This window comes from Pholcus phalangioides, unplaced genomic scaffold (genome assembly GCF_987345545.1).
Source record: "Pholcus phalangioides strain wild (caught in Gottingen) unplaced genomic scaffold, Ppha-v1.0 ptg000013l_1, whole genome shotgun sequence".
Lineage (NCBI taxonomy): Eukaryota > Metazoa > Arthropoda > Arachnida > Araneae > Pholcidae > Pholcus > Pholcus phalangioides.
The window spans coordinates 37,442,310-37,467,037 of record NW_028301606.1 but is presented as its reverse complement, the minus strand read 5'-3'; the positions used below and the strand labels follow the sequence as shown (position 1 = coordinate 37,467,037).

The 24,728-nt window shown below is 35.4% G+C and overlaps 2 protein-coding genes across 2 annotated transcripts; one reads left to right on the top strand and one right to left on the bottom strand.

Annotated features, from left to right (window-relative positions):
- Positions 1–4,175: 4,175 nt before the first annotated feature.
- Positions 4,176–7,437, top strand: PIG-G (phosphatidylinositol glycan anchor biosynthesis class G). Its single transcript, XM_089241340.1, has one exon. It carries the CDS (start codon positions 4,270–4,272, stop codon positions 7,162–7,164), a length of 2,895 nt encoding a protein of 964 aa, XP_089097466.1. The 5' UTR covers positions 4,176–4,269; the 3' UTR covers positions 7,165–7,437.
- A 2,016-nt stretch (positions 7,438–9,453) lies between these two features.
- Positions 9,454–24,634, bottom strand: LOC149079060 (uncharacterized). The gene is made up of 8 exons (XM_089241339.1): positions 24,489–24,634; positions 19,905–20,017; positions 18,961–19,126; positions 16,334–16,551; positions 15,730–15,840; positions 14,757–14,883; positions 13,492–13,600; positions 9,454–10,554 (listed from the first exon to the last, which is right to left on the bottom strand). The coding sequence occupies exons 2-8, from the start codon at positions 20,012–20,014 to the stop codon at positions 10,415–10,417; spliced, it is 981 nt and encodes a 326-aa protein (XP_089097465.1). The 5' UTR covers positions 20,015–20,017; positions 24,489–24,634; the 3' UTR covers positions 9,454–10,414.
- Between the last annotated feature and the right edge of the window lie 94 nt (positions 24,635–24,728).

Genomic DNA, 24,728 nt, shown 5'->3' with positions numbered 1-24,728 from the left:
TATTTCCTTTTTCTCTCCCAAAAATAAGTGTTGTTTTTTTTGTTTTTTTTTTTCTGTGAATTTGATGCTTTTTCCCTCTCTTCAGTTCAATATATTTTTCTAGTTAATCCTTTCCAAAAAAAAAAAAATACTATGAATAATATGAATTTTAGAATTCTTCAATGGAATGTCCGAGGCATCAAGTCCAAGTCAACCTTTATCAGAAATTTTTGTTTAAACTATGATATGTTATGTTTACAGGAGACTTTTCTGGAACCGAAGGACCATTTTTTTCTTGCTGGTTTTCAGATTTTTAGAAATGATCGACTTCTCCCAGGTGGTGGTTTAGTGACCGCGGTAAATTCATCTCTTTCCTCATCTTTGATATGGAAAATTTCGGACCCCTTTTTTGAAATTATGATTGTTCAAGTTTTTCTAAATAATTTTTCTATGTATGTTGTAAATTTTTATCGTCCTCCAGGTGTTTTCAATATCGCTGCTATTGACAATATTTTCTCATACATCTCTGGGAATTTCATCATAATCGGAGATTCCAACAGTCATCATCCAAACTGGGGAGGACATATTGTATCTCCTGCAGGTACTATGTTATTTAATTGGTATCTTAATCATAACCTTTGTCTAGTTCCTCCATTTTGCCCCACCTTTTATAGCAAGGACTCACAATCTTATATCGACTTATGTTTCTGTAGTCCAGGTCTTTATAGATATATTATCTGGACTCCCTGTGAATCCTTATTCAATAGTGATCATTTGCCAATTAAAATTTCCGTCTCTTTGAATAAACAATTCATATCTCAGGAATTCCGTTACATTAAATGGTCAGCAGTAATGGCAGGTCTCTCTGTCATCCCCGCTACTAACGATTTCGACAGTATCTACAATCATGTTGTTTCCATTGTTAACTCAGCTAGGTACTCTGTGTACCGGAAGAAACAACCTTGGCTTAAGTTGGATAAAGAAGGGCGTATTGCTCTTATCGAAAAAAAACGGGCTTTCCGCTTATTTCGCCGTGTGCCCTCTCAGGCCAACTGGATTAAATATAAAAAATTAGCTTCGGTTTTTCGTCGCCACCTTCGCATTCTACGATTGAAGACTCTGGCTCAAGAACTTCATCCTTTTACTCAGCCCTCAGTTCTCTTTTCTGTCTTGCGTAGACACCGTTATATCGTGGCGAAAACTTGGGATGATTCCCGGCATATTTTCAAGATTGCTAATAATAGTTATGTCGAGCCTCTCGTACAGATCCAACTTTTAAAATTTTACCACTTCTCTTCACCTGGCCGATCTCAAACCGTTACTTTTTATGGTCCTCCTCGTGAGTTCCAGGCTCAGATGGATGCACCGTTCACTCCCACGGAAATTCGTAGAGCCATTTGTTCTGGTCGTTCAACTACCCCTGGTCCAGATGGTGTTCCTTTGAAGGTGTACAAACTCCTTCCAAATAAGGGGATTGAATTTCTGAATGCTTTTAATACCCTTTGGTCTTCATCGCTGGTGCCGCCGTCTTTTAAAGAAGGACGTATTATTTTTATTCCAAAGTCAGGAAAACCAACTACTGATCCGAAGAACTTTCGTCCTCTGACCCTTATAAACACTATTAGCAAAATCTTTGAGAGAATCATTCTTTTTAGGATCACCTGGATTGCATTACGATTTGAGCTCTTTCCAAAAAATTTTTATGGTTTTCGACCAAAAACTGGTGCTGAGATTTGCATGAAAGATATGGTGTCCTCTATTTCATATGCCCTCCAAAGGGGCTATACTAGCTACATTATTGCTCTAGATTTGAGAGCTGCTTATGACTCTGTGAGGCATGATTTGCTCATTGCCAAATTAGCCCGCTTGGGCTTTCATGGTAAATTTTTAACTTGGCTCTTTAATTATCTCTCGAACCGTAAACATGTCATTCATTGGAGGGGTTCCATATCTGGTGCCTTTGCTCCCAACTGCGGTCTTTTACAGGGTTCTACCCTCTCCCCAGTACTTTTCACTCTGTTCACATTAGATATAACCTCATATATTAATTCTGACATTAAGTTTTTTATGTATGCTGATGATATTTTCCTTCAGATGAATGCGTTAGATGGGAAGTATGCTGAGTTCAGATTGATGAACACCTTGCCTAACATTCTCAGATGGGCTGAAAATAGTGGATTGTGCATCTCTCTATCCAAATCTCGTTTTTCTATTTTTTCACGGAGACGACCTCCATACTTTCCTTCTTTCAACATTAATGGCGAATCCATTCCGTTTGATCCGTACTTGAAAGTTCTGGGTGTTCATCTGGATTGTACTCTCACCTGGAAAAAACAATTATCATCTCTGCGTTCTAAGGGCACTCTATATTTAAACATTTGTCGCTCCATCTCTCACTCATCAAGAAATATTCCTTGCAAGTTCCTCAAACCTGTGCTAATGAGCATCATTGGAGGTACCATTGGTTACGGAGCTGTGGCCTGGTTTAATGCAGCCAAATCTTCTCTCACCAAGATAAACACAATCTATAACTCCTCGATGAGATCTATCTTAGGCCTCCCTACGTCAACTCGCATAGATAAACTCAGAACCATTCTCGCCCTACCCTCCTTTCAGGATTCCATTCTCTTCAGGATTGGGTTATCTTGTATTTCTGCCACAGCCTCTCCCACGCAGGGTCACTCTAACCATATAGATTCGGGTTTTTGTCGCCTCTCGCCATCTTTGGCTAGGAAAATATCACAGTTCAATAATACCATTGGTTTTTCCCACAGGTCCATGCTGCGTCCAATTTATTCTTTTTGGCCGTGGATACCCTCAAATATCTATTTCATATCGGAGGGTCTTAACTTTCAAAAAACTAAGTCTACCATCCCTTATCAAACAATATTCCAAGAGTACATTGAGTCTCTGCCGCTGAATGCTCATGTAATTGCTACGGATGCGTCTAAATCATCTCAAGTGGTATGTGGAGCTTTCTGTTTGGTTACAAAAGTTATCAAGTCTTGGTTCATTAATAAAGACTCCTCAGTTTTCACTGCGGAGGCCCTTGCTATTACTTTAGGTCTTAGATCCTTCATTCAATCGTCTAATTCTTCAATATTCATATTTACGGATTCCAAATCAGTCATCATGGCTCTCGACAATTTCTCTATTCATTCATCTACGGTGACTCACCTACTGTATGCTCAACTGGTTCATACTAGTTCTTTGGTTAACAGCATATCACTAATCTGGGTCCCAAGTCATTCGGGCATTGCCATTAATGAAACTATTGACAATCATGTTCGTACTGTAGCTTCTACTACTGTTGATCTTCTACCTTCTAGCCTTTATGTAGAGGACATTCGTTCTCTTTACTATCGCCACTTCAAGGAAAATATTCGCAATGCTCTTTTCTTATCTATTCCTGAGTTTAGCTCCTTCTATAACTGCTGCCAGAACTTCTCCCCTTTGTTTTCGAATAGAAGGTTGGAATGTTTATTTTACAAACTTATTTGCAATAGAGCTCCCTTGAACGAATACCTACATCGTATTAAGAAAATGGCTAACCCTCTCTGTCTACAATGCAAGATTCCTGAAACTTCCTCTCACTTTTTGTTTTCTTGTATTAGGTTCTCCCAGGTTCGGTTCTCAACTTTTAATTCTCTTTCTCCACCAGTTAGGTGTTGGTCCGAGTTCTGTTCAGGCAGACCTGAGAACATTATCTGTTGCTTTGAGAGGTTTGTTACCCTTAGTCAACGTTTTTCTTGAGTTTTTATTTCTTTTTTTTTTCTCTCCCCCTCTTTCTTTCTCTCGTTTGGTTTTTTGTCGTTTTCTACCTTGGTTGTTTGGTTTCATTTTTTGTTACCACACACTCATCCAGGGACTCCATGTCATCATATCATTTTAAAGCGGCTTAGCATCGTCCCCTAAGCCTGAAGACTTCTTCTCCATCTCATATAACATCTCCATCTGCGTTTGTTTCGTCTGGTTTGTGTTTTTTTTTTTTTCTTTTTTTCATACCCTTCTGAAGAAGAAGGAAGAATGGAAATTGCTGAAATTTCTATGTGTTCTGTGATTGTTGAAAGCTCTTTCGTTAGTACATTTTTATAACATATTCTATTGCTCTTGTGGAAGTTTCTTTCTCTAACAGGGGATGGCCCGAAGGCATAAAGCCCTGTATAATTGAAGAAGAAGAAGAAGAAGAAGAGAGAACCTATATGTAAACGAGTAAATTAATCGGGCAATGATTATTTTATGCGATAAACTATTTGATGATACATATATGCTATAGCGTGAATTAAAAAAATGTCAGCTCAAGATGTGAATCATTTGAAATACCTTTTCATGTGGTCTTTCTTTACCATATGTTTTTTTTATGGATCCTACAAGTTTACTATCGGTCTCGTTCCAGTCAATGCTCACCAAAGAAAAAACTCCTCTTTCTCCGATTTGCCTCCAGAGCCATTCGCTGGGGATTCAGATAAACAAACTGTTTATAAGCGTCATTATGATAAGGTTGTATTTGTTTTAATAGATGGTCTGAGAGCTGATTTCGTTCAACCAACTCCGAATCACCCAATGCATTTCCCCAATAGTCCTTTCCCCTATCTACAGGGACTTATCAAGAGTGGGAATGCCTTGGCTTTCAGTATGAAAGCATATTCTCCTACAGTGACACTTCCAAGGATAAAATCTCTAATCAGTGGTACACTGGCAGGTTTTTCTGATGTCCTAACCAATTTCAATGCTGAACAAATGGTAGAAGACAACTGGGTATCCCAGGCCGCTAGATCAAAACTCAGCATTGTATTTTATGGCGATAATACGTGGGTGAAACTTTTTCCTCAAGTGTTTCACAGGTTCGAAGGCGTTAATTCGTTCTATGTATTTGATTACGAACAAGTAGACAACAATGTTACAAAACACTTGGAAATGGAAGTGGGAAAACAAGATTGGGATATAATGGTACTGCATTACCTGGGTGTTGATCACATAGGTCACTCCATGGGCCCATCATCTTCTGTGATGCCTGTCAAGCTGCGTGAAATGGATGGAGTTATACGCTATATCAATGAGAATATTCTAGATAAAGACAGTTTGATAATAGTATGCGGAGATCATGGAATGACGTCAAGTGGAAATCATGGAGGTAATTCAGACTCTGAGCTGTGGACACCACTGGTATTCATCAACAAGAAAGAATATGGAAGTCTTGTGAACAATGTGTCTAAATCTGTATCCCAATTGGATGTTGCAACAACAATATCAGTGTTGTTAGGACTTCCTATACCAGCAAACAGCATGGGCTCTATTATTCCAGAAGCTTTACATTTCTCAGGATTCTCTGGTAGAGAAGTTCTGTATTCGGCTTTCTATAACCTACATCATTTAACTAATATTTTGAGAAATTCACGCAACGATCATTCTGTAATGTATTATATGCAGGATTCAGTCCAAGAGATTATTTCGAGGCACCATAATTTTTTGAAATCATACCTGAGCAATAGCACGAACATCAAGGACATGGATTATTTGTACCTTTTGAACTCATACACGAGAAAGCTTCACGAGATCAAAGAGACATTGATCATAAACAGCATTGGCTATAGCACTGATGCAATGATCACAGGCATTGCTTTCACCTGGATTTCATTATTATCACTATGCAGTGTGTATTATAACCTTGTTTTATGTGTTAATGTGAATCCTGTGGGTGTTAAAATTTTTTTAATTAATATTACACCTTTTCTGTTATCTTTCGTGGGCTATTATATTTTCCCAGTTTGGGTAACAAGTACTGGTGCTTTCATTTTAGCCTTTGTTATTACTTTTTCATATGGTGGCAGATATTTTTTGAAAAGCTTGAATGTCTCCAACGTATCAGAACATAAAATCTTATTTTTCCTCCTGTTTAATTCAGTTTTGAGCTTGTTGAGTTCAAGCTTCATAGAAGAAGAGCATCAAGTATGGTATTTTATATGTACCTCAATGATGTTTGTACTCTTGAAAAATATCTTATTTTCTACGTTTTTCTCTTGGATCAAGAAAAATCCATGGGCTTTCAAAAGAAGTTCACCCGAAAGTGGATTGGCTGATAGACGCAGATTTCTCCAACTACACAAGCAGCGAGGAATCGCGCCAACCGATACTCCTCATGCAGTTATTGCAGTTATCCTGCTTATGTTTTTGTGTAGGATTCTTAGATCATGGAATCAAACAGGTGATAAGTGGTCACATCTTCCCGATATTCGTGACTGGCTTCTACAGAGACAGAGCACAATCTTTCATCATTTTCTTGTTATTCTGTCAGAAATAACCATCTTTATTTTCTTGATCAAAGATTTAGTAACTGTGACTTCATGTATTAGTAAAGACTCAAATTTTGTATCTAGTCTAGTCTTACTCTCTGCTTTGATATGGGCTTATGTAATGAAATGCCACAAAGATTTGCTCAAAAACATGACTGAACATTTTTCTATCAATAATGAAACAGTATTAGGGGCACGTATTGTGTTTTGCCATGTTGTGATTGTTATACTCATAGCGTTTGTGAAACGTTTTGTCTATTTCCCCCACAAGTATTTCAAGTCTTATGCCAGCAATACTTCTAATTTTATCTTGCACATAATTGGATGTTGGGTTTTATTTGTCATCACTTTAATCGAAGTAGAAAACATGCCCATATTAGCCAGCATATTAGTGCTAGAACACATTGTGAACAGAATTACGTGGCGGAAGTTTTCTTCACCAATGTTCAACATGTTCATGTACGTAATCATGGCTCTGTGCTCTCACTTTTACATGGGTAACTCTAATGCTCTATCTACCATCAATGTTTTTGCCGGTTACACAGGACTTACAGATTATCAGCCCTGGATCACCGGATTTCTAATCTTGTGTCATACATACAGCTGTGTGGTAGTTTGGCTTATGTTTGGTTTCTACAGACTATATATGGTTTATCATGTTAATTTGTTTAATGAGGAAGCAAAGACAACTTTTATAAGACAAGTAATGAATTGTTGTTTGTGTTTGGTATTGTTTAGAATGTTTGTCTTGTCAATCTATATGTGTTTAGTTTACATTCAAAGATATCATCTATTTATTATGTCTGTATTTTTACCAAAGTTATTGTATGAAATTTCTCATACGTTCATATTCACAATTTTGTCATTTGTGATATTATTTATTTGTTTATAGGAAACTGTTTTTCTTTATAAAATTATATTATATCGTAATCTTTACAAATCAAATTGTAGAGATAAAAAAAACTAGTAAGAGTAAATGAATTCCATTTTATAGGTATAGATACATTTCTTCAATCAATAAATATTTGTCTTTCAAATTATTATAGGCCTTTTGTAGCAAAAATAATAACTATTATAAGAATTAAAACATTTTTTGCCAAGTGTAGAAAATTCTCATGATTGTGATATTTCTTGTGATTTATACAGAGTGACTTTAAAAAAATATTTGATGCAATAAAATAATATGATAAATAAAAACTGAGTCTTATTTATGAAAGATGCTGCTGTTTTTTGTACGTAATAAACTTGGGTATTGAAAGTATACAGGAGGCATAGCTATCTTCCCTTGCCGCAAATTACTGGCAAACTGTTGATCCTAGAGGTATACTTACACTTTTAAAAAAAATCATCAAAATAACATGTAGACATCAGATGTCATTTGTATTGCAAGGGGTTGTATAGTTATTTTAAAAAAAACTTTTCATATGGACACCCTGTCCTAAAAAATCTCAATTAGAAAGTTAGTTGCTGCCGTCTCACCTAAGGCAAACAAAAAAAAGTTCCAAGTTTTTAAGTGCAACATTTGTTGAGATATTTAAATTAAAAAATCAGAGAAAAGTTGCAAAAGAGCAACATAAATGAGGAAATGAAGCGCTGTCCATTAGTTTATGCCGTTCTTTCCTTCATTTTCCAAGATACTTGAATTTTTGAATTCTAATGTCTCAACCAATATCACTCACAATTTGTTGGCTTCAGGAAAGAGCAACAATTTTCTAATTGGGTTTTTGAGGTCAAGGTGTGCATATAAAAAGTTAACTTTTTTATTTTAATAATTGTACAACCCCTAACAATGTAAATAATGTATCTGAGGGGTCTACTTGTTCATTTTATTTTTTTTTCTCCAAAATCAATAAAAATATCAGATCCAGACTTTTTTGTATGGTCCTGTTTTTGTGAAAATTTCTCTTATTTTCATTTTTAGGAAAATGTCCATTAATTTTTTTGAAAAATAAGTTATTTTAGGAAAGCAGAACAATCTAATTAATTTAGTAATAAATGAAATGCCCAATTTACGGTTTTGCTAATTTGAATTTTATAATGGTCTGGAAAACGGATCCAAATTATGGCTGGATAGACCCCTAGATACTATGTTAATTGTGTACTATAAAAATCATTACTAACAAAATCAAAACTAAATGCTTCTCATGCATAAAGTTAACATAGTGTGGCATAATGATTGATAGGAAAAGGTGATGATTTCGCAGACTTTGGAATAAAAGCTTTTGTTTTACTTAGAAAGACAGTTTAAAATAAAATTAATTAAAAAAAAAACAACTCTAACTGATGAATAAAAATAACTTTTTCTAAAGAAGTCTGTAGATAGAATAAAAGGGCTTAACCAGTGGTTTCCCACCCTTTCTAAAAACAAGGACCAAATAAAATGCTTGAAACAATTTGACAGACCACTCGTGTCCCATATTAGATGACATACCTCTGTAATTCTTGTTCCAAATTTTTTTATACATTTATCACATTTTTTTAACGATACTTATTTGAATTTGTAATAATTACTAAAGTCATAATACACACACACAGCATTCTCATAATATAAATTATGACAAAAAATATAAATATTCATTTCGCATATTTGTCAGGATTAATATTTTTTTCTGCAATTTTTCAGTAATTGTAATTACAATCTGTGATCGTGTTTACTTTTGGCAATGTTTTTTTATGACAATTGGCAATGTTCCATGTTTTATGAGATTTTTGATGACAATTGTTGATATTCCGTATTTTCCTCAATGAAATAAGATCATTCGTATATTTTTTCCATGAAATACTGTACATTTTTGTTAACTGCGTTTGTTGTAGCACCCTTTATTTCCACATTTCAGCAATAATTTTAACACTAATTAGTAAATTACATTTAAGGTAATAAATTTTTTGACAAAATTTAGTTGAAAGCTTTATTTCTTCATAGCTTCCTTGATTTTTACCCATGGAACCCCCCTCAGAATATTCCAGGACCACAAGGAAGCCATATGGATCCAGGTTGAGAACCAAAGTATTAAAAAAGTCAGATACCATATTAATAGTTTTTAAAACACAAAAGTCACCACGAATATATTTTATGCAGATGTGTATTTGTCATGCTATAAAAAATCTGCATGAATATACTGTTATACTTATTACAGCATATAACCTGTAAAAGAAAAACTATAATGTTACAGCAACAAGTCAAAATTCAAATGTTTATTAAAACCAGCAGCTACACTAAATATATTTACAAAATGTCTTGATACTATAATAAACATTGTGTTCATAAAACTTGAATCAACATTAATTATATTTTGAAACTTAAAAATTGGTGTTTCAAATAACTATTTCAGACTTTTTAATTCAGAAATATAATGATACTTATTTATTTTTTATTGCAGTTTGTTTTTCAGCATAGAAAAATTAAAACTTCAGTGCAAACTAGACAGCACGAAAGAAATAGAAAATTAAAAATCGATCATATGCGATATAATCTAATAATAAATATGCTAATCGATATATTTTTCCACCAGAAAAGAAAATTGTGACTACAGTATTTTAATACTGTCAATAAAGATGTTAAAAATGATGTCACCTTTTTATCAAAAGACATCAATATGTGCATGTGTGCGTGCTTCAATGCTACACATACAAAATGCCTTTTAGCAACAAAAAAAGTCTAAAGACATCCTGTCTCCTTTTGATTAAGGTTTTGCTAGTTTATGAAAAATATTTTTTAATCATAAGCTAATGTGATATTTTTGATTCAAAATATTACCAAGTCTCAGACACTTTGTCTGTTTCTCTTCACTCTAATAGAAATAAAAACCTTAAGAATGCAAAAAGTATGATTCAATCAGTTTTTAATTATGTATTTGTCATAATGTTAATACCTGATAACCTAAAACACAAATCCATACTATGTAGATGAAAATTGTCAAAAAAACTTTGTCTATCACTGGGTTGGAAAATGGGCTATTATTTTTGGTTAATAAAGCTTATCCAGTCACATTTTCACTTTATTTCATTCCTTTTTGGGAATTTATAACTCCTCTTTGCTTCACTTCAGTGAAACCCTTTTTTTCCCTCCTTCCATGATGCTCTGATAAAATGTTTTACGTATTGAGTCAATGCTTATGCAATTTATCACTTGAAAGTAACATTCACTCGAAGAATTCAACAACTTCACCAAGCTCTCTTTTTTTTGCTTCATGGTGTGCCCATCTATCTTCTGCAAGTTTTGGAGGTGCTTTCCACTTTTCATGATAAATAACTTGTTTACACTGTGGGCATTTCTTTCCTCCTGAAAATCGATAGGAAAACAAATTTAAAGATTCTGTTTCCTAGGTATCTTTCATTAAATGAATTATTTCGGATATTACAATTAAAAAGAAACAAAAGTCTATGCTTAGTAGATATTTTGTAAAATGTTAATCATTATATCACATACACTGGCGGAAAATAAAATCTCAACACCAAGGAGTTGTGCTAGATAAACGAAACTTGGGAGGCATATTTGCACACCTGAAAGATGGCGCCTATTCAAATTTTGTACTAGACGAATAAGAGTAGCGATAGTAGCGCCACTATGATCATGCAACTCACGTTTGGTTTAAATATAAGATGTAAACTTCGCCAGTGTTATTTATCATCCGGATTGGAGTTATGAGATAAGTTTGAGTCAAGAATGGCTTTAAGGAGACGAAGAAGGCAGTATCATCAGCTTACTTAGTTTGAACAAGGCCGTGTAATAGGACTATGAGAAGGTGGATTTTCTTTCTGCGATATTGTGGAAAAACTTGGCAGGCATAATTGTTAGCAGCTGTAGCCACGAGAAGGCACTGTCTGAAGAAGACCATAGTCCAGTCGCACATGGGGGCACTACTCAGAGAGAAGACCGCCCTATTTGCTGCATGGCTGTGGGGTATCGTACTGTATCTGCAGCAGAAATTAAAGCTTCTGTTGTCCCCAGAGTGACACAGCAAACTGTAACAAATCGGTTATTTGAGGGACAGCTCCGAGCCAGATGGCCTGTAGCGTATTCCACTAACTCCAAATCTCTGCCATCTGCGACGTCAGTGGTGTCAAATTAGAGCTCATTGGAGGGTGGAGTGGAGATATGCTGTGTTCTCAGATGAGAGCCGTTTCCGTCTTGGCGCCAGTGATGGCCGTACGTTGGTAAGAAGGAGACCAAGCTGTCTGCAGCGTAGACACACTGGACCTAAACAAGGAGTTATGATCTGGGGAGTGATTTCCTATGACAGCAGGAGCACTCTCGTCGTTATTCCTAGCATCTTGACAGAAAATTTGTACGTCAGACTATTGATTGAACCGGTTGTGCTGCCATTCATGAGCAGTATTCAAGGGGGTGTTTTCCAACAGGATAATGCTCGTCCTCATACAACTGCTGCCACCCAATATACTCTACAGAGTATCGACATGTTACCCTGGCCTGCAAGATCACCAGATCTTTCTTCCATTGTGCAATTATGGGACATTATTGGAAGACAAATCCAGCATCATCCACAACCACATTAACCATTGCTGATTTAACTGACCAAGTACAACAGACGTGGAACTCCATCCCACAAAAAGACATACGGCACCTGTATGATACAATGGTTGCATGATTGCATTCACAATCGTGGCGACTACAGTGGTTATTAATGTACCACCATTTCACATTTGAAATGAATTTCTCGCGCTTACTTTAACCTGTGACCTTGAAACTTTAATCAAATACATATGTTACCTAGACAGACGTTGCCTAAATTTCATTCCTCTAAACTAATTTCTTCTTGGTGTTGGGATTTTATTTTCTGCCAGTATATATTGTAACAACATTGTCTTTGGTCATTTTGGATTTTAAAAATTAAATTCAAGGTGCAGCAGGAATTCTTGAGGAACAGTTTAGAACACAGTTCCCAAGCTTTTTGTTCCAACGCCTCCTTCTGCAGAATTTTTTTCTCTTATTATCACTTCCTAACTCAAGTCAACTCATAGGATCCTATGTTATACCCATATATAGCTTCTATTGCCCCCCCCCCAAGAAGCGATATTACCCACTTTGGGAAACACTGGCTGAGAACAACACTCAACTGTTAATGGTTCACTGAGCTGTATACTATGGCCCACAGCTATAGACCTGATGTGAATATCAGTTTATAAAAAACATGAAACTTTCAACATGTCAATTGTGATCAACTGTTGTAGTTTTCTCAATCTTCCCTTTGCTTAGAATTGTAACCAAAAATTTTAAACTTTAATGAATCCCCTGAACATCAACTGTGAGTCACAAATTAACTGTCATCTTGTAGTCAATTTAAGTTTCTATGCCTGGTTTCAGGTAAAACCTGCATGAAAGTATAATGAGGATCAATCCATTGGAAAATGATGATTATGTTGTTATTTTTTTTTTTTTTTTTGAAATTGAAATTCCAAGCCATTGTAGAGTTGTACAGTGATACCTTGGCTTACAAATTTTTTGACTAACAAAGATTTTTTAGTGATTTTTCTGCCTCAGCTAACAAACATTTTCATTGATGATTATATGCATTAACATAAAACACAGCTGAATTTTTTAACATCTCAATGATTATCAGAATTACTGTCACTTGAGCCCAATTATCTCATGTCCACGTTGGAATCTTTTTCCAGATGTACTCATACTTCCTTTTTTGAACCATTTCATGTGAAATGAAAGATTCAGTTAATAGAAAATGCATCAGAAAAAAAAGGAGCCTATGTTTTCAGAGCACACGTTCCTTCAATGCAAGACTCAGCATCAAACTGAACTGTCTGGACATTTTAGGAGCTTATCTTTTCTATTTGCATTGTATCAGACACAGAAATGAGCTGATCGAATCACAAATGGATAGGGACACCTGCAAACTTGACAGGGGTGTGTCAACATCAACTAATTGGTTGTGTACATAAATTAAAATAAAAAGAAATTCAGTATCTCATCTTCCTATAAATTTCCATTTATCCAATTTAAAAGCTGTTCATTTTAGACTTCAGTCAGTTTCTGTCTTTTTTACAGTGCTAGTTGGCAATTTTAAAAACTTATCTTTAAATTTTGGGCAGTACCTGGAATGAAGTAAAATATTTTTCATGGAAATCACATTTCGACTAATGAACACTGTTCCAGAATGAATTACCTTCATTAGCCAAGGTATGACTTCGATTTTTTATTACGCATTGCTTTATGAATTTAGAACTTTACAAATAGCAATATTACCTGCAAAGGGGGGTGTCTTTAGATATTTATCTAAGCAACCAGTATGAAATATGTGACCACAATATATTCTTTCAATATGCTTTGGATCAGATCCACTGGTGATGCACTCCTAAAAAAACGGGCACAGATTACTTTTTTTTTTCATGCAATACATTGTTCATTGGAATTCACACAAAGGATTTGGTAAAAACAAAATATTTTAAACAATCAGAACCCCTCATAAATAACAATCTACGATTCACCTACTACAGGAAAATATGTATGCTATATATGTGACCACAGGAAGAAAAATTAAACATGGGATTTTCTGACTTATGACTACCACTGGTTCTCAAAAACTGATCCTAATATCTCAGTTAAAATCTTATATAACAATACCCTCTATAACGATAATCGCCTATATATAACAATATTGTTCTCTAGTCTGAATATCTGTGAATCCATTAGCAACTACTTGTGAAACCAGGGGCTACGGACCACATTTTGGAAACCACTGATGTAGCAGGGGTGGCTCAAGTTAATTTATATTTAGGGTTGTTTAACCTGTTCGACCACATAGGACACAACTATATGAAGGGCACTAAATCAGTGATAAAGGGGAGGGGGAAATAACTGCAGAAAAAAATGTTTCGTCCATGAAATTCAAACAGTGAATGTGTGTGTTATATGGAATAATTTGTAGAGAAAACTAATTTTTTATTGAAGCTGGTAATTTTTAATGATGTGGCTTGTGGGGCACTGAAATGATATTCTTACACAGGTGAAAATTTTGTCTCGGGCCGCTCTTATGAGATATAGAGAAGAACCTATACCTATTTTTATGTTTGAAGGGTTCAAGAAAGAAAACTTCCTTCATGGAAAATATTGAGGACCACTTTTCTCATAACATAATTTATCTTTTATTTCCATGGCCAAAAGTGGCTGCGATTTGGAAATCTTTGTTCGAAGGTCAACCTTAATGTTAATCCGATGGGATGCATTCTGTGTGTGTGTTCCAAAGAAATGTGGCTGTTTTTCAGAGGTTTCACTACATTTGTTATTTTAGTTTCCTAACAGATGACTAATTTTTTCCCATGTGTTATAGATCAGAGGTGCACAACCTGAGCAGGGGATGGAAAATAGAGAATTTCTTGGTAATATGACTTTGTGTTTTTTTTTATTACTATATATTTTCAAAATCAAGACATTTGTGATGCCACAAATCTGTAAAAAAATACTTATTACATGTTTTTATGATTGAACTATATAAAACCACATATTTATACCTTTGGATCATCGGGAAAACATTTTTCTTTGCATAGCTGGCATGTTTCAGTTGGGTAACGTTTGACTTCATCAATAAGGAACTTTACAGTAGGTTTCAACGATGGCTTTGGCTGAAAGGGCAAGTCTCTGAAATATGAAAAAAAAGATACGGTTATTTCCAAAGATAAAATTAACAATGAATATACCAAAACATGTTACCTCTCCCCCACCAACCCCTGATATAATTAATCTCACAGGTCAGCATTATGAATGTCATTGAGAAACCACTTAACTTTCTTTAAAATGCCAGAGCTTTTTCATATAATTGCTACAACCCTGGTCATTTACCAAATGAAAATGCTTTTAAGTACATAAGATATTTCATAAACGCAATGATACAACACAAAGCTTAGAAAGAGATATCTTCTTGATATTGGTGAGAGGACTCTTAAATACACATCACACAATGTTTACTTGATCATTTCATTGATTTACATCGGAAGCAGCACAAAGGCTTTCTTTCTATTTTGAGAAGGTGCTTCCTTAACTGAGAGAACAATAAACCCAGAAGTTCAGTTTCAAATGCTTTCCCTCTTTTCCTATCATCACAACGTGAACAAAAAATGGCTCTGTCCCCTACTAGTTAATCTCGCAGGTTGGTGGGGGGAACATGTTTTAATTGGGAAGTGTGCTGTACTAAATCTTTGGGCTTGTCATCACAGAAATTAAAAGCTTTTAATGCTTTTTTAGCTTTAAACGCTTTTAATGTGGAATTACGAGAATAACCTCGAGTATATAACCTTGAATACTTCTCAAGTGGAATTTACGAGAGGTGAAATATCTCGTAAATTCCACTGAGAAGGTTCCAAATCTGCTGAAATAAACTTACTTACTAGTTTTTATCTGAGAGTATCATAATTTTTTCATTCCAAACTAATTCAATGAAAACATACATATTCTGTTGTATTTATTTTATCAAAACTACTTGCATACTTTGGTTTTGGTTTCAATGGCTTCTGGACACACTGTCGAGCAATTTCTGTTGATTGCCCCATAAACCATCTCTGGAAATTGATTGGAAAGTTACAAGCTTTCATGTCTATTCTAAAATTGAAATATATAAAGTATTATTAATTTACATATACACATATACTATACAGTATACGCTATGCAAAAAAGAGGGGCAGGGTAACTTTGATTTAGGTAGCCAGGCCTTGACTATCCATAAGTAAAGGAAACATTGCAAAAGTGTAAGTTTGACTCAACAGATATGCATTCTTAACACATTAACAATTAATATTTGCCAATGTATCCTGTGTCTGAAGTCTGGATACTTCACCAATTGGTAAGCAAAGCCTGGAGTGGTGCAGACTCTCGTGTACTCTGATCGAATGACGGCTAATACACAAAGTGGTTATAATTTATCATTAAAGCCCCATCAATTTCTTGCTATTTGAATACATAATTCGAATGAAAAACTAATTTTTGTCAGTCCCACCTCATCTGGTAACTGTTTATGCTTCCAAAACTAAAACCTATGTGCATTATTAATAGCCATTGAAAAAGAAATCCAATCAATTTCCAAATCTTTGCTTACCTTATTTGTTCTTCAGGATAAATGTTAGGTACAAAAACGAGAAACTTGAGAAAATATTCACTCTTGGAGATTGACAGTGAAATAGAAGATATTTTCTGTTTTAATTTCAACTCATCACCCGAATCGAGAATTTGCTTGATGGAGGAAATTTCTTCACTACATACACATAAAGGGTTCTCTTCGAGAAATTGGCTCAAAAACTTCAGAACTTTCAAAATCTGAAAAAAGTTTAGGCAGGAAATAAGATGTAAAGACTCATATCAAACCAAAAACTTGAAATAAAAATAAGGATATGAAGTAAGAACTCCTCTCTATCTTGAAGTTGATGAAAGCAAAAAAGTTTCGAGACAGAGAGCTTTTGCGAAATGGGATTTTTGCATAAAGACAAGACCAAAATGGCAAAAACTAACACAAATACCAGATTTTATTGTTTATTCAAAAAATCATTATTGTAGGCTTAAATTTTTTTTTGGTTTTATCACAATTGTTGTTTCACTAACAGAACTTGTTTTCCCTGCATAGCATAAAACATCGTTGAACTCATCCATTAAAATTGAGATGACAAAGATTTTCAGACTTTTATCCCTCTCGTGACAATATTTTCATTCTTGTTTTAGATCATAGTTTCCCAAACTTTTTGTTCCATCGTCCCCTTCTTCCGAAATTTTTTCCCTCATTCCCCCCCCCCCCCCCCCCCCAGCTCAAGAGAACTCCTAGGATCCTATGCTACAGCAGAAAGCAGAATTTTTCTCAACAATAGAATTTGCATGTAAAATTTTTTATTGGAAGCATGTTGAAATTTTGTTTTTCAGCCTTGTAAATCATATTCTCAATTTGAAACAAAAGAACAGCATTTATTCATTACTACTTAATCGTACATGCACCTTGTCTACATTTCTCTATGGAATTTCCAACCAATAGGTACATGCCAGAATGTGTGTGTACGTGTTGTGGACCTAACATGAATTTTGTTTATGTGTAATGTTGGTTATGTATAGTGCTGAAATCTGCTGTAAATTTTTCTAACCATGAGTGAAGTGTAATGATGATTGATTAATTGCACCATTGTAGACCTGTTGCTCTCTGTGGCAAGACTTTTTAACGGGGAGATCGGCTCGAAGTTGGGAACCACAGCAAACCAACTTCAGCTGACCACTACTGTGGCGACTGTGAGGGTCAAACCTGGGTTCTTGTGATGCAAGTCAGTCACTATTACCACTTCACCACCACAGCAGCTTTATTCATGACTGCACAAGTGGTTACAATTTCTCTTTCTCTTCTAGGTGGCATGGCAATTCTTGATCTTTGTATGTGTGCCCCACTCACTTTTTTTAATTCAATGCTAATCCTAATATGTTTTTTTATAACCCTTCACTTTATTAGTTTAGCGTATCTGTGAAAGAAAACATCCATCATCATTATGGGTTAAAACTTTGCTACTATTCCACTTTCTTTCTTTCAAACCGAGCACAACTCAGGTCTTCTATATTTCAGAAATAAAGTGAGTGACATGTTTTGATTGAATTACATTTGTACTGTTTGTAGGTCTGTTTCTCCCTGTGGCGAGACTTTTTTAAAGGGGAGATCTGCTCACATTCAGCCTTGAAGTTAGGAACAACAGAAAACCAACTTCAACCAACCGCCTTTGTGGTGACGGTGGGGTTCGAACCCGGGACCTCGTGACACGAGTCCATCACTGACCACTCGACCACCACAGTGGTGCTACTACTTGACTGTACATGCACCTTGTACACATTCTTCTGCAGAATTTCCTACGAATCTGTGCATGCAGGAATGTGTTGTGTATGTGCGGCCCTAACATATTTTTGTTCCCAGAGATGTGCTTTTTTTCGTGTCATACTGGTGTTATCTGTGTTCCATATTTTGAAGTGAAGATGGTAAATGCTTCAGTTTTCATGTTATGTAAGTATCATGCTGAAGATCTGCCTGCTTTCTGCAGTTTTCAAATCAGAGGTCGGCTCGTATTCACACCTCAAAGTTGCAAAACCGCAGAAAACCAATTTCAGCCAATCACCACTGTGTCACCAATAGGGTTCAAACCTGGATTCTCATGATGGCGTGATGTTTAATTTGATTAATTAATTAAGAGTCTGGCATGATGCTCACATGAATGCACAGTGGCAGTTATAACGTTACTATAAAATGCCATTGTTCTTTGTTTCTTTGCATCCGCAAAAAACCAGGTTTGTGTGTCTTTCTTTAAGGTATCCAATTACAGTCAAATCTTGATATAACGATACTCTGTGACCATGAAAAAATATTTAAAGATTATGAAAAAATCAAGAGGCAGCAGTTTAATATTAAATTATAGGCATTTCCAAACAAGACTTGCATAGAGTATCGCTATAGTGAGGTTTCACTGTACTATATTAGGTTAAATAATAAAGTCTTGATTTATGTATTCAATCACATAGAACAGGTATTAGACTGTCAACGAACGTTTACATAATTCAAACAATATGAATGTTCTAATAGCCATGAGCACTGAACAAAAAAAACCACTTTTTCCATTGGAAACTTTGTATATTTCTTCGTTGGTGGATGAGTTTGTTTCAATCTTATACTGAATTTAAGAAATTATCAGTTGCAATGTAAAAAAATCTTACTTGTGGTTTTCCAATGTTCTGTTTACACTCTTTCTCACAGAGCTGTGTAACCTTTAAGAGAAGTCTTTCACTCAAGGTCTTGCTTTTCAGCTCGATTAGAAGCTGATAATTAGGGTAATCTTCCGGAAACTGTATACATGCTGTTAGCTGTTTATATCCAGTTTTTCTACACAAAAAAAAAGACAAAGATTATATTCAACAAAATTATAAGTAGGTTCTTTGTACATTCATAAAACTGAATTTATCTATAGATTAAGAGCTTTGAATCTTTTCATGAGTAATTGAACCTTGTCACTGCAAAACAGCATAATGCAAAATACTGCTTCATGCAAAAAAAACCCCGTTTGATCCATTTAAGGACTTAAAAGGTTTTTTTAAATATTATTGAACATAAAATGTGTTTCAAAAGAAATACTTTCCCCAGTTATGTATGGCAACAAGGTTTGAGTGTAATTATATAATGGCATAGGTGTGCCGCGATTCCCAGACTTTAAAAATCTGTAGTTTGTTGCACGAAAAAATATTTTGCTGTTAAAGAAAACACATCATATGAATAAAAGGGGGAAAATAAGGATTTTATTGGGGAAAGCATTCATAGTGAACAAATGACCCGCTTTCCAAGACAATGATGTATTTTCCAGTTATGTTTTGGCCATACCATTTTATTTCTATAAAGATCTTCAGTTTTTTGACCAAGCCTTTTTTTTTTCACTGAAACCAAGAATAAAAATTATTTTGCCAACTTTTGTCAGGTTAAATATTATTTTTCCCGTAGAATTCATTTTAATCCACTGTTTACTAATTTGTAGTAGAGCTTCAATCCCCATAGTTGAAATTTTGTGAATAGCAAAAGAAAAGAAAAAAAGCCAAGCTTCTGCTAAATCAACAACTATAGTATAATGATGAAATCATTGCACAAGTCTTAAATGGAAATATTAACTTACACGATAGACACTTGTACTAAGGAAGGTACACACGTTACAAGCTTGCTTCCATTCACCTGAGTTTCACAATGATTCCTAATGTCTTGTAGCTCATCATGGACAATGCTCATTTCCTGTATGAATGCCATAATTGCAATTAACTACAGATATTCATTTTTTTTGTAACATTTTTTGTCTATGGGAAATAGTGAAAAATACATAGGCAGAATGATATAAGCTAAAAATATTGCAAGTCAGTGGATCCAGCCAAACACAACATTGTCAAGATCATAAATTAAAACATATTAAGCGTGAAAACTTCATATTTGGGAACTATTTTCTACATGGGAAACAAATCTGGATTCTTAAAATAACACTACTGAACAGAGATGCTGCTGATGCACTATAGTACATCAAATACCCGGAATTTCGGAAAAGGACAAATAAAAATTTGGTTTTCTAGTAGTAGACAATGAAAATAAAAGAACCTACTTAAAAGCTGGTAAATTAATCTTTTTTTAATGCACCTTTTAATTCAACATGTTTTTAGAGAAAATTATTTGATTCACAGGGATACCAGTGAATAAAGGGGGGCGGGGAACCCTAAATTAATTTTTTTGATAGGGACCCACATTCACTTAAAAAGGACAAAGATTTGGCCAATCACCTGGGTCCTGAGACCCATTAGAGCAAAGCAGCATCTCTGACTCAATGAGAAAAAGGTCTTAAATGAGGATTTCTTAAACAGGATAAGTTGTAAATCACTTATTAGTCATCATTCAAAAGTTTACGCAAAAAATATTTGGGCGAAAGAATATGCTCAGAAGTGGGACAAAAAATAGAGGCAAACAAGCGCTGCCTAGTTCCTCATGCATTGAGAGTGACCAACAGATGTAACAAATAAAAATTACTCATAATATTCCAAAACGATTGTTGAGCGAAAACATGAAATCCACCATCTCGTCTAGTCATTTTAAGGCATCATTAAAAGAAGTTTCTAAAGGAGTGTCTACATGCATCATATTTGCTATCAATGTAATACATCTTAAACTTTTATTAAAACTCACAAAGAGAGGGTCCCAAGGTGTCATCCTCAAAAAATTATGAAAACATTTACATTCATCATACATTCACCCCATCCAGAAACACATGGAAAAAAAAATAGCAGGAAAGTGAAAAAAATGGTGTATATATATATATATATATATATACAAATATATATATACATACATTGAGTATACATTGCCCCCCCCCCCCCGGGAGAAGTTGAAATGACGGCCCTAACCATGCATACTGAAAACCTAGGGAGCAAGAATTTCTGCTGCTTGAACATCAAAATCTTATTCATCCTGATATATATATAAAAAAAAGTGTGTGCAGAATATAAGGATTTCCGTGAAAAAAAATTAGCTTCTCACAGAATTTAAGGATATGATTAAATTCAAAAGTGAAATGCAAAAAACGAGAAAAATATAAATACCTTATTTACTTTAACAATTTCTCAACATAATAATATGTTAATAGATTAAAAATTGTGTTTTTTTTCCTGCTGTTTTCTCAGTCTGAAGCCTGTTACAATATTTTCTATACGAATCACAAGTTGCTTTCAGAAGAGAAGTTCAGCATCTCAATGATAATTTTTTTCAAATTTTTCATGCCCTTGAACATAAGATTTTGTGTGCCCGATTCCATTAAAGCAGTGATTCCGAAAGTGGGCTTTAATGCCCCCTGGGGGGCGATGGAATGTTCCAGGGGTGGTGGTAGAAGCTACAGGTATAATATAGGATTCTATGGGTTGGATTGTGTTCAGGGGCGATGGGAAAAAAAATTTCTGAAGAAGGGGCGATGGGACAAAAAAGGTTAGGAACCTATGAATTAAAACATTTGATGGACAGATTTTTCACTGTTCAAACATACTTTTGTTAACACTGAACTCTTTCACTGTCTGCATTACCTTGTGCTAAAGATAAAAAAGCCTTCACTAAAACTGGCAACATTTTGAACTTTGGGCTGCTTTCAAGGTTACAAAGCTTGAATATGTCTGCCCAATATCTATCTATCTATTCTCTGAACTGATTTCACTTCTTGTAATTCTTTGCATTGTAGTGCAACCCATTCATCACACATAATTGATAGTTCTGTTGGTCATACACTCTTAAGCAACATCCCAGCAATACGTGAAGGGGTAATGTACCATCCCAGAAATGCATGAGGGAGTGTGAAAAACAAGAAAGGGTGCAAACATAATTTCATTCTCTCCAACAACATGTTATGGAAAGGTAGGACATTTATATATAATAGGTATCTCACAAAAGTTATGTTAAATGAGCATGCTCCTAGTACAAACTCCTTCCTTTTGACTATTGTTAGGAGCATGCCCCTTCCCCACCAATGCAGGGCGGACTGTGCTTTGGGTGCTGCTCTAGGAGGGATGCCAAATCGAGTTGAAAGGGTGAAGAAAGCTTTGTTGACCAAAAAAACGTGGTCAGCAGAGCTAAAAATAGGTTCTGCACAGGTAGAGTTTTTTCCTCGAGCCGACCTTGTTCGCCAAATACGGACTTCTGCAATGTGAAATTGTCATGATTGGCAACCATCAACAATAACCACACAACTGCATAGTATCTAGATGACAAAATTATGGATATTTTAGCTGGGGTTTTTAGAGATCCCGTTTTTTCCCCAACGATCTCCGAAAAATTTCGGTAATTTAAACAAGTAAACCAATCCCCTTTTTGATTCTTCGCAAAGGCGTGTGTGCAATCTTTTGGGAAATAAAACAAATTTATGCTGTAGATACGCAGTCTTTGAACACGGGTAGGTAGTGGCGAAATTACCTTTATTTTCAGTATATAACCCACAGGAAAAAAAATGTGCTCCGAAATCGAAAAATTCTGCATATTTATTCAGGGACTTTTATAGCCCACGGGTTATACCAATAACAGTACAAGACTTTGCACTTCAAGGTAGTAGAACTACTTTCCCAAGTCACGAGATAACATGATTGTGGTACATGGTGGAAAGTGAAAAAAAAATTGATGTTTCCCCCTCCATATCTTTTTCTTGTCTCGGAAAAAATGTGTCCCATGAACAAAAATTTCATAACTTTTTTCCCTAAATTCCAGGTACTTGACGCACTACAGTGCATTAGCGGTACCTCCACGAACCACAAACAAGAAGTGGCGCAAATGTGCAGGAATTTGGTGCCTTGGCGCACCATGTAGCAGGAACGGTTTAGGCGCAACTCTTGGACCCCTGTAAGGAACCATGGTAAACGTTCCGAAAGTGATTGTTGTGATTCAAAAACCATTCTTGGCTGACAGTTTTTTGGGCATTTGCCCTGCTCTGATAAACTTTTAAAGTAGCCTACTATCAAGTCGGGTTGCGTTTGGTATATATGCAAAATCTGACAATGATCAATCTGAAATTGTAAATTTGTATAGAGAACACACAAACAGAAAATCAATTTTATATACATAGATTGTCTGCAACAAGCTTTGTGCTGACTGAAAATGTTCTGTGATAAAGTTCCCATAATAGTATTTTCCATGCGGAAGAGTCATTTTCTTAAATTTTTTACAGAGATTGTTCAGTAAGAGCACTGACTATTCTACGACATGCATTACAGTGTTCAGCATATTCTGTTTTGGGACAAAAAGTAGTCTACACAGTTTGCAATCATGTAAGTGATCAAAAGAAAGACTAACAAAGCTAAGCTGCCATGCTGGTGAATGACCAAGAATGATCCATAGAGTTTATTTGCAAGCATGTGAGTGACTTAGAGAGCAAGGACAAGGTTAGCACGAACGAGGTTAGCAAGGACGAAGTGAGGTTGCACCTAAGTAGTGCAGTGGTAACATGCTTGCCTTCCACCATGAATGTTATTATCAAGGTCCATGGGTTCAAATCTGGGGAAGAACATCAGACACAAGTTCTTTACCTACCGAGTCTGGGACAACCACCGATAAATGGTGCCTTCATTCCCACCAACTCCACTGGTTGGAAATTGCCAAATGGCATTATATGTCCAGAGTTGGTGTGTATTAAAATAGGTTAGTGAGTGACCAAAAGAGTTTGCAAGCATATGGGAGATCAGAAGAGCGACCTAGAAAATTTGCAAGTGTGGGAGTGACCTACAGAATTTACAAGTGTATGAGTGACTTAAAGAGCAAAGACCAAATCAGTGAATAACCAAAAGAATTTGAAAGAGTATGTCAGATCAAAAGAGCACCCCAGAGAGTTTGTAAGAATGAGCAAAAAGTGACCTAGAGTGTGTACAAGCATGGAAATTACCAAAAGAGTGACCTAGATAGCGTTGGACCAGGTCAATGAGCAACCTAAAGCATTTGCAAGCACATGAGTAATCAGAAGAGAGCAAAGGACCAGGCGAGTGAGCGACCTAGAGTATACAAGCATGTAAGTGACCAAAAGAGTGACTTGAAGATGGGGGTGGGAGCTAAGCGGGATATATAACTCAGGGTGGCAAATTTGTGGTCCACAAAATTCAACTATAACTTGGCGGCTATTGCGCCTTCCTATAACGAAACTCTATCATGACTTATTATCAAAACTCGTAATTGTTTACGAAAAATTAGAAGCCAATCATACCTATTTGTGAACAGAGAAGAAACGACCAGTTTATGAACGAGTTCGAATTATAGGGAAATTTTTTTGTTTTTGTTTTTCGCGTGCATAGTCATCAAAGCTTCACTACATAAACATGCGACTGGAACGGCCGTGACTAATGAAAGTTCGAGGGACCCTTTAAGTTTTTAAATAAAATTAGAAAAAAAAGTATTTTCATCAATTTTATTCACACGAAGAGCGAAATATATTTTCAATTCACAA

Coding starts and splice junctions, on each gene's coding strand:
- PIG-G (XM_089241340.1), top strand. CDS start 4,270: ATGTCAGCTCAAGATGTGAATCATTTGAAATACCTTTTCATGTGGTCT.
- LOC149079060 (XM_089241339.1), bottom strand. CDS start 20,014: ATGAGCATTGTCCATGATGAGCTACAAGACATTAGGAATCATTGTGAA. Junction 16,552..18,960: donor AGAACATTGGAAAACCACAA/GTAAGATTTTTT, acceptor AACTTTTTTCAG/ATTTTGAAAGTTCTGAAGTT. Junction 15,841..16,333: donor TATCCTGAAGAACAAATAAG/GTAAGCAAAGAT, acceptor TTTCAATTTTAG/AATAGACATGAAAGCTTGTA.